This window comes from Eschscholzia californica, unplaced genomic scaffold (genome assembly GCF_041429995.1).
Source record: "Eschscholzia californica isolate CP2 unplaced genomic scaffold, dmEscCali1.0.p SCAF_3, whole genome shotgun sequence".
Taxonomy (NCBI): Eukaryota; Viridiplantae; Streptophyta; class Magnoliopsida; order Ranunculales; family Papaveraceae; genus Eschscholzia; species Eschscholzia californica.
The window spans coordinates 53982218-53992729 of record NW_028238420.1 but is presented as its reverse complement, the minus strand read 5'-3'; the positions used below and the strand labels follow the sequence as shown (position 1 = coordinate 53992729).

Genomic DNA, 10512 nt, shown 5'->3' with positions numbered 1-10512 from the left:
AGAAGATCCATTATTAATAGTAGGAAGAAATTATTATCTCCAAAAAGAAGCCGTACCATGCTAGCCATATCCTCCCCCTGGGACCAATTCTCAAACTCACATTGAAAATAAGCTTGACTTTCATCAAATAAAACATCCCAAAAAATTTTAAGTTTTTTTGTTGTTAAATTATAACATAGATACCCTTTTTGGCGGAAGAATATCCAAAGAGAACACATTTTGTGGATGGAACACCAAATTTGTCATGGTTTTGTGCTTGTTGATAAACATAAAACATACACCTGAAAACCAAAAATGAGAGATATTATGTTTATGCTTTTTTAGAACTTTTAATGGAGACTTAAAATTAATGACTCGCCTAAGAAGTCTATTAATCATATATGTAGCAGTTAACACACTATAAAACCAATACCTTCTTGAAACGTTCATTCGCATCATGAAAGCATGTGCAATTTCCAAGACATGTCTATATTTGCTTTGCTTTGTGAATTAAGCATTCTAAGTGTCTAAAAAATAAGCCTTAATTCGGTAGATGGATCAAGAGCAAAGAATCGAAATCACTCTAGTATGTCTAGAATACGGAATTAATAACATTTTGATATTTAGGATCAAGAGCATTTTGTCGAATTGAAAAATTGGAGTCTGTAGCATCTGATTGTGACTAGAAGACAAAACTGAAGTAAGGTGTTAATCTCGAAACCAAGTCGAAGTCATGAGTTATGTAGAAACCAAGTCAGGAATCAAGAAGGTCGAGTCAAAGAGTTCATATTGCTTACTAAGGTTCACCCACTTTCAGAATTGTGAAGTACCATCACAACCCTGAAAGGTATAGTCGTAGTATTCCAGAGGCATACACCCTAACTGTAGGTATTGTTACATGGGTGTAAAATGTCTTAAGGAAAGAGAATTCATTCTCACCTCGACTAAAACATTCTTTTTCTAATCCTCCAATATTTTATTTTCTTTTTCCTTTATCTGGTAGCCAAATCAAATACATTCTGATTTTTTACTCAGATCGGATATTGACTTTGAAGGAATACAATTCCTTTTTCCAATCTTAAATCGATGGTGAAATTCTACTACGAATCATATGTCCTGGACAACGGATTCTATCGGTCAGAAATACGAAAGATACTGAATTGTTCTCTTCCTTAATCTATCTTTGTTTCATAAGTGACTCAGTTAAGTGACTCGTTGAAATCGGTACACCAGAAACAACAGAGAGTGAGGCAAAAGTCCCACCAATTGAGCTTCCTTAATGATTAATAATCTCTACCAATGGCTTCAAACTTTGCAAGCTATTAATATTTCACAGCTAAAGCAAGTAAACATGAAAGAGAGTAGCTATGAGTATATTTTGAATAATGAAAATTGACATGATAATTAACAGTTTCTGATCTTGTTTGCTTTGATTAATCACATTTCCAAATATTTCTCTATTGTTGCAGTTAAGGTAGACTTCGGAACTGCACCGATAATACTCTCTTTCTTTTCACCACCTTTAAAGAACAGAACAGTCGGGATACTTCGGATGCCGTATTTGGTAGCAACAGTCGGACTTTCGTCTGTGTTGAGCTTGAAACAAACTATCTTTCCTGCATATTCTTTGGCCAATTCATCGATAATAGGAGCGATCATTCTGCAAGGCCCACACCATGGTGCCCAAAAGTCCACAAGGACTGGGCTCTCACTACCCAACACCAGACTATCCCAGCTTGAATCATTCACCACTCCAACTGCAGTTTCCACACATATATATAAGTGAGCACATAATTGTTCATTTAAATATCTGATTAGTGTTACCAAGTAAACACATGAAATTGTCTTAACCAATTATTGGGATTCGGGAATCGGGAGTGAGCATAGAGGAGAAAAAGTTCTTGAACCAGGTACTAAAATGCTAAGAAGGTAGTTGTTTATGCACTAAACAAGTGATGAACACTTACTAAGCGAAAAAACAAAGTTTGTGGTGTTAGTCTCGATGAGTATTTATAACTTGAAATTTAACATAACATAGCGCCTTTCATAATTCTTAGCAAGAAATTGTGATAGCAGCCACCCCACGTGAACAAAGAGAAATCTCATACCAAGAATATAACATCTACTCGTTGTCAATTGGTTCTTAGTTGGATAACTTGGACGTCTACAAACGTAACATAAATGTTGGAGACTTGTCAAATATAAAGAATCGTACATTAGGTTAAATGTGAGAACTACTCATTTTATATAACACTTGTAAGTAATAAAACACTAAATTATCTATAACACTTATAAATTATGAACTGCAGTGACACCACGTACGAAGTTTAACGAAAATAATTAAGTGATATCACCTATAAAGTGGTAGCATTTATAAATTATGAGAAAAGAAAAATCATAATTAAAAAATGTAATAGTAAAGCTTGCCTTGATCGACAGCTTCGCGAGCTTTGCATACAATAGTGGAATTGCGGAATTTGGGACTGACAGAGTGAGAAAACGAAGACGTGGAAACTGGAAGAGACGAAGCCGACCTCAACCCTCTGACATTAAGGAGCTTATCCTTGGAGCAGGAGATGAAGAATGAGTTTCGGGGAGAAGACGACGAGACAGATGAAATGGTGGTAAGTTGGAAATGACCAGTGCTCATCTCCAGAGCCATTTCAGTTTCTTCTTCTCTGGTTTGTTAATGAAGGATAGGTAGAAGAAAGGATAAAGTAGTGTCTGAGGAACAATTGGATAGAAAAATGAGAAATAGTTTTTGCATAATTTGTTTATTCTTTTGTTTGGGTCTTGGATATTGTTGAGAATCTGTATGGTGCTGAATTGCCTGAGGTCCTGTGGATGAGGTTTTGTGGTGGATTTTCAGCTCTCTCTTTATTTAATTAGTTGCTTCTTTTTTCCTTCAGGGAAATTCTCATTCCGACTTCTTTTAAATAGTTCCCAACAATGTGTGTTATCCAAATTTTGATCGAAATGGTCCATCCATTGAATTTTAAATAAAACTTCCTATTTTGAAATTATTTTATTAAACCGTATACCGTCTGTAGAGGCACCCCTAATTATGATTCTATGAAAGGAAAAAAGAAACAGAAGGTGACGATTTTTTTAGATTTTCAAAAAATATTGAAAGTGAATGTTGCTATATGTATAACCAAGTATTTTTTTTTTGTTGAGAGATGTATAATCAAGTATCATCTCTAAATATATAAATTCCTTTGAAATCTTACATTTAAATTATTTAAGGAGAAGCTATATATAAACCTAACTACTTATAAAGGGGTGATTTAGTCTTTGTACATACTTTGAATGCTTTTTCATACTGTATTTTTGTAATATTTTGGCCTCGTAATGTTTTTTTGCTTATTATCTCATTAGCTCCCCTCGACCCCATGTATAAGGCGTGGTGAGGATAAAATGTAATTACCAAATTTCATTATGAACTAGTTTCAATAAGTGAGAATGCATTATAATTACACGGGAATTGGGTTTATATCCCCCTACGGGAAACCTTAAACCCATAAGGTGAGGTGAGGTGAGGTGAGTTTTCGAGTTTTTCGAGTTCTTTTCTCCTGAAATTGTTAACTCAATAGTTTACGGATAAAATTGATATCTACGACTCATATTCTTGACCAGATAAGTCAACCTGACTTGAGCTTCGGAGTGCCTTTACTAGTCCAACACCCTCCCCCCCGCCCCCACCCCCTACCCATTCAAGTCATCATCAACAAAACAAAGAAAGTAACTAGATCGAAGGTAACAAACACTATCGTTTCAAGGATATGCAAAAGACATTTTCTGACATCATCACTTCAGCACTAGAGGAAGGGTTCGAACCTTTACTTGGACAGTCATTATCACGAATCCGGTTATTTTCAGACCATTCAAACTCTCGAATCCGCCATCATTATGTCTAAAGATGGAGATCTCGTAGAAGAAATAGCCCGTATGAAAGAGGAAAAGAAACGTGATGCAGACACCTTGGCTATGATGCAGAGAACCCCTTTAAGGTACAAGAAGAACTAGGTCAAATTAGAAGGCATAGGGAGGCCGAGACAATGAGAGAGCTTCCCCAATCCCTCGTAAGATGTTTGCAACATCAACTCCCCCTGTCGCTCCCTTCGTTACTAGTGATGGTGACCTGGAGGTTAAAGAAAAAATGTGAGAGCAGGAGGAAACAAGGAAAAGAATAGTCAAGTGGAGAGGTAGAAAGAGATAAAAAGACTTCAGAGGGAACATGAGAAGGCAGCACCTTCAGCAGAAAAGGAAGGACATAAAGCTCCATCATCACTTGCTCTGGAAGCAGAGTTGACAAAGAAAGATCAACCTTCAACTCTTTTCAACAGCTAGCAGAGATAAAAGAAAATGGCAGAGAAGGAAGCTGCTTGACTGGGTAAGTTGACACCACCACCTTTCAGCATGGAAATACTGAGTGCCGAGAAGCCATGGGATTTTCAAATCCCTTACTTTGGAGACATATGATGGGTCAACTTACGCAAAGGTGTTCGTGAATGACTACACCACGATCATGAAACTAACAATTACAGACGAGCTTACCATGTGTTATGTCATCCCTAACTGTCCTGAAGAGGGCAGCGAAATCTTGATATTGCTCTGTTAGATCTAGGACGGCTTGGGGAGTCACATTTGATGAGTTGTCCACGACTCTCTGTACAACTTTTTACAGCAGCAAGATGCTTGAGAAGAGTTCGGAGGACTTGCTGAGCCTAGTTGAGGGGCAAAAATATTTGGTTTTCCCATCCTATGAGATTATATATTCCCGAAACTGCTCTTCTTTCTCCAAAAGATTGACCATTTTTGTATAGTTTTGCATCAGAGCCGTCTTATCATTGTTAAACGAAAAAAAAAAACGAGAAGCGAGAAGTAATAACTAAGTAGTTTTTGTTTTTGAGAAATCGACTACGATTAGTTATTACAAGGCATTGATACATTATGAAGGGCGCCTCTATAGGCGCCTCCCCAATTTGCTATAGGGGCCTCTCATAGTTGTTTGACCAGCGGTCAACACTCGAGACCTGTAGGCGCCCCCCATTCGGGCAGACCAGTCAAAGGCCCACAATTTTGTCTCGGACTGGAGAGTCCGACAGTCGTCGGCCTGGTGAGTCCGACAAAGATTAAACCTTTTCCAACTGGTTTTTCAAGCTTCCTTCTCTGTTGGGTCCAATAGAATCAGACGATTCATTTGAATAGAAGGAGGCAACGGCATCATCTTCTCTCATACAAATCTAAAGCCATTACAAATCTACATAACTCATTGAATCTTGATTCGTGACCCACCATTAATGAAGATCCAAAAAAAAACTTGTTTCTAATATCAAAAGGCATTTTGATTCATTAGCAATCAGTTTAGGTTATTTCTTATTGTTGGTTGGATTTTTTTTTATAGATTAATGGATATTTTCTTGCTTAATTTATGTTTTAAATCTTCACATTTTTGAAATTGGACAACACATCTAGGGTTTTCAGTTTTGTGTTTAAGATGGTTAAAGATAGAGAAAGGAAGTAGAGAGACAAAGAAGCCAAAGGAGATAGAAAATGGATTATCCTTTTGTTTTTAATCTTTTGTGCTAAATGTTTTTGAAGATGAATGGGTTTTAGTTGGTTGATTTTCAGATTTCGGATTGATTTTCAAATTGAAAGTAGAGAGAGATAGAAGAGAAAAACGAAGAAGAGGAGAAGAAGATGGAGGTGCTCGGGAGGCCCCTATAGTCGGTTAGGGAGGCGCCTACAAAGAGGAGGCTCCTACAGTAGTTTTGGGAGGCGCCTATAGACGCACCCATCATGAAGATGTGATAAGCACGATAACAACCTAAGTTAAAACAATAATTAAAGGTGTCTAAAGCCCAACAACATAGAGCCTAAAGCCCGACAAACTATTATCTTGTGTACACCCCTCTTAAGCCCGTGAGGTCGTGGGATCGAATCCCGGTGGAAGCAGTTTGCCAACAAAATTTATCTCATGTCATTTAGGTTATAAAAATAAAGTAAATAATGTAATAATTTTGTCGGGCTTTAGGCATCTTTCATGTTGTTGGGCTTTATGCCTCTTTCATCCATAATTTAAATTAGGCGGTTGTCGTGCTCATCACATCTTCATGATGTATCAAACGATTAACGTACATCAATATTTCCTCTCCGAATAGAATTTGGGACCTGAAAGGATTTGAAGTTTATGTGACCACTATCAAGCAGGTGGCATAACTGAGTAGTTAGAAGACCACAAAGAGTCTCCTCCTCCCTTGAACTCATTTTCCTTTTCCTGTGTATGGAAATGTCTCTCTCTTGTGTAACAATGTCTCACTATTCTTCATCCTTGTGTTCATCCTTCTCTCCTTCATTCTATCAAAACCCAGGAAGAACTATTTCTGTTTCAAATTTTCAGAGGAAATCTTTTATTAGATCAGCTGCCGAATCTGAGAAGCAAAATCAGAATTCCACCCAAGCCTCCTCCTCCTCCTCTGATAAGACTCAGACTTCCACCATTAAAACTCCCAAAAAGCCTGTCTATTCCAGTAATCTCTCTCTCTCTAACTTTCTTTATTAAAGACTTGAAATTACAAACTCATATTTTCTTTTTAACTTGCAGTGAAGAAAGGTCAAATTGTAAGGGTGGAGAAGGACAAGTATCTGAATAGCATCAATGTGAGTGCTGCTTTCACATTTCTCCCTTTCTCATTTTTTATTTATTTCTCTTTAAGCATTATACAATTTTTCATCTTCTCATTGATTACCATAACATTAATACATACCCACAATTCCACAAACACACAATTCTATTTAGTGTTGAGTTACCATATCTTACATCAATTCAATTTCCAAAGGATTTGGAAATTTCAAGCCCCAACTTGATAAGTTTTGTCCCAAGTCTAGGTTATGCTCTAAAGTACTTTCCTTGATCTTTAATTACTGATTAAATGTTTATTCTTCAATTCTTATCTTGTTGTTTTTGATTTTTTTTTTTTTTTTAAATTCTGTACTTAAAACAGGTAGAGATTGCCACTCCCAGGTTCAAGTTTAAAAGTTGTTAAGTTTGTGGTTATCCAACTCAAAACAAATTGGCAATGAGTGGAGATGACCTAGACATTATATTCTTGGTTACTAGATCACCTTTCTCCCATGTGGGATTATCCTCAGGAAAGGGGTGGAAGGGGCACCTATAGCTTAGATTAACATTTTTTGTATTGTGTATGAGCATAGTATTAGGATATCATATTCTGGTAGGTGAGCAATGCATTTTGGTGGAAGTGCCTACCATCATGATAGTTTCATTTCAGGTTTGCCATGGACATTAACCTCTGGAAGAGTGGTAAACTTTTCCAATCTGAAATACAAAGTTAAATGCTTACATTTTCCTGTCCAATTCGGTAATTGCTTTTGAGTTTTGAGGTATATAATATATTCTTCGTGGAACTAAAATACCCGTATGTTATCAGAGTAGTCTGTGTAGATAAGTACAAATTGTATGCTATCAAGATATCAGGATCCTCTAAAGGTTTAGCTTTTTGTTGATAGGAACACCCTTTTTCTGTTAGTTGTTATTCAAGTTGTAATTGACTGAGAAGAAATTAGCAAAGGAGTGCTTAGATTAGTTGAATAACGTTAGTGTATGTAAATTGTACCCAATTATATATTTGTTCTGCCGAATTAGTTCAAGTACATAATTTGAGATGGTGATCTGTTCTGTTTCCTATGACTTCTACATCAAGATCTAATGTTAAATGCATGTAACTTATTGGTAGCATTCACATGTATGATTTTACAGTATCTGTCAGTTGGACATCCACCTTACTACAAAGGCTTGGACTATATTTATGAGGATCGTGGCGAGGTAATTTTTTTTACTACTGACAAATACCTTTAGTACGCATGAAGATAATATTCTCATTTTTGAGTAGTTTTTAGTTATTAAGAAACTAGGCCAAAGAGACCAAAATCTTGTTGGTCTTAGATAAAAGGACAAACCTATTTTTTTAGGTTTTTCGCTCCGTGTTTAATATTCGTTTGGTTTCAGCTCCTTGTGCAAACCTCAACAACCCGTGCAAAACTTACGAGGGAGTTGAAGACTAAAAGAAATTGTTAGGTCCTTTTTGACAAAAGATAATTTGGCCTAGGGAGTTTTGACCTATTTTCTCTTTGTTTACTTCATTTACTCTTTCCTATTGCTATTACTATTTCATTATAAAAGCCACATGTTGTCAGAGCTAATGCACGGGCTAAATTTTCTTATAAAGTTCAAAAATGATGAGTGAGTGGGAGACCGTGTGAGAAATTTGAGGATATTTATATATAAAGGGTTGGTACTTGCTACCTAAGTTGCAAAATCATGAGTGACTACGCGAGGTTTTGGCGGTTCTAAATAAAAGAATTTTTTCCAAAACGTTTCTAGTTTCTAAGTGTTCGATATGGTTTTTAGAGGAAGAAAGTTATATAACCCCTAAATAAAAGTGAGGTTATATTAATCCATGAGTCGATTTTTATGTGTAAAATTATGTAGTTCTTAATTGCTGCTAACAGTTGTATATTTCATTGTTGGTTACTCATAATTCTGATTGATTCTATTAGGTATTGGACATACGTGTTTTCGAGACTGGGGAGTATGCACTAGTAAGATGCTTTTCTGTCCTCTCAATCTCCTACTACCTTTTTCTTCTCAATTACTTCACTTTCTTATGTATCTCATACACTTTTGTTGCACTATGTGAAAAGTTTATTTTTTTGTTCTTTTGGGTAGAGAAGCTAAAATTGTGTCCGCAACAGTAGTTGCTATCTGAAATGCGAAGTATTTGAGCTACAAGCTGGAGGATACCTGCATTCTTCTTGTTTCTGAATTATTCGTTTCTGTCAATTTTTATGACTTACTACTGTGGGATGTACAGATTGCTTGGGTTGGCATTCCGACCGCACCAGCTTGGCTCCCTACAGATATGCTCATCAAGGTTTGGTTTAGAACTTAATATCTCATCGTGTTAGGGCAAATAATGTAATCAATCGTTTTAGATATCCTCATACTTGAGTTATGGAACCCTGATTGTTATATTACAAAATTATAAAAGAGGGCGATAAGAAAAATGGAAACTGGAAATTCTAACAAAGTGATGCCTCGTAAGGTTTTATAGCTCCAACGTCATCAAACACAGGATGATAAATATATAATGGATTCATAAAGTTTAATGTGTTTTTTTCTGCTGCCTCTACATACTTTTCTTTTTAGCTCTTTTCTGTAAGAATTATGAAGTAAATGAGAAATGCGTCATTTTTTCTTTAGTATTTTGAAACAAAAACTTGTTTTTTTCGTGACTACATTTTCTTGTTGGTTACTGGAACTATAAAAGTCTTAGAATTTGTTAGTAAGTGGTAAATTAGGAGATGGATTGTCCAAATTCATTGGTAAATCATCTTCTAGGAGGCTAGGACCCAATGACAATGAAAGTACTGGATACATTTTCCTCCCCTTGTGAGTGTTTACAAATGGGCACCAGTGGTCCAGTATGAGTATCGGTACCTAACACCGTTATGAGGAGTACGATTTTCTCTATAAGATGTCTTTCTTTAGCTTCTATTAAGCTTATTTAAGAAATAAATGTTTTCTAGGATGTCTGACTTCAAATGACCTTCAATACTTGAGGTTTAAGTAAGGAATGGGATCTAATTATATTCTAATCAATCTGAAAACCAGATTTAGAATAACTATAACTTGTTAATTTGTTGGGTTGGTTTCACAAGTCAAATATATGCAAACCAAACCGCCACGGAATATTGTGTATTTGCGCTAGGCACCGATGAGTGGAAATGCTTCTCTGTTTGCAGATAGATAATTAGTTCATGTTCTACTTTGTAAAGTTTATAAACTTGTCTTGATTTTCTTCATATGCAGTCGGATAAGCTCGATTATGAGAGAATCTAACAAAGGGTGGATCTAGATGCTGGACCAGTCCATACATCAGTTTGCTCCCAGCTAATCATTCCGTAAAGGATCTCTTCCTCCATTAACATCAGCGCTACTACTCGCATTAAGTACTCTATCCATTTACTGTAATAAATCTTATTGAAGTTGTATAAAATTCTGTAGTAAAATCTCAAAATTTCTTAAAGACTGTCTTTGTCTGGCACAAACAGAACCAATACAATCTTGACCCACACCGAGACGAGTGCTTCTTTCTGGCCCGCCCTTCCTCCTAACTTTAGACTTCTTCAAGCTCCCCGTTTTTTCCCTTGCTTGTTCTTAGTTTAACTTTTAGGCCATGCCAACACTCACGAAAGATTCTATCTGAACTACATTGTTGCTGTTCACTAGGCTTATTATGCCTTTCAGCTTTGGTATTCCGGGTCGAATGAGTTAAATTTGGGAAAAGACTTGAAAGACCCATGTGTGACTTTCTCTGTAATGCCTTGTGGTAGCCCATACTGCGAACATCACTGCACTAGAGTGCACAAAGAAAATGAAAGGCCATGGTTTTTAAACGAGAACCCTTATGGTTCTACTGCAAACTGAAAACGCGGAACTATTTAGGT

General features: G+C 36.3%; 2 protein-coding genes across 2 annotated transcripts; one reads left to right on the top strand and one right to left on the bottom strand.

The window, feature by feature from the left end:
* Positions 1 to 1225: 1225 nt before the first annotated feature.
* Positions 1226 to 2888, bottom strand: LOC147551894 (uncharacterized). Its single transcript, XM_086667537.1, has 2 exons — positions 2407 to 2888; positions 1226 to 1736 (listed from the first exon to the last, which is right to left on the bottom strand). The coding sequence occupies exons 1-2, from the start codon at positions 2639 to 2641 to the stop codon at positions 1417 to 1419; spliced, it is 555 nt and encodes a 184-aa protein (XP_086523663.1). The 5' UTR covers positions 2642 to 2888; the 3' UTR covers positions 1226 to 1416.
* Positions 2889 to 6139: 3251 nt separating this feature from the next.
* Positions 6140 to 10091, top strand: NDHO (NAD(P)H:plastoquinone dehydrogenase complex subunit O). The gene is made up of 6 exons (XM_086670054.1): positions 6140 to 6512; positions 6587 to 6642; positions 7763 to 7828; positions 8563 to 8604; positions 8877 to 8936; positions 9875 to 10091. Exons 1-6 carry the CDS (start codon positions 6266 to 6268, stop codon positions 9902 to 9904), a joined length of 501 nt encoding a protein of 166 aa, XP_086526180.1. The 5' UTR covers positions 6140 to 6265; the 3' UTR covers positions 9905 to 10091.
* The last annotated feature ends 421 nt before the right edge of the window (positions 10092 to 10512 follow it).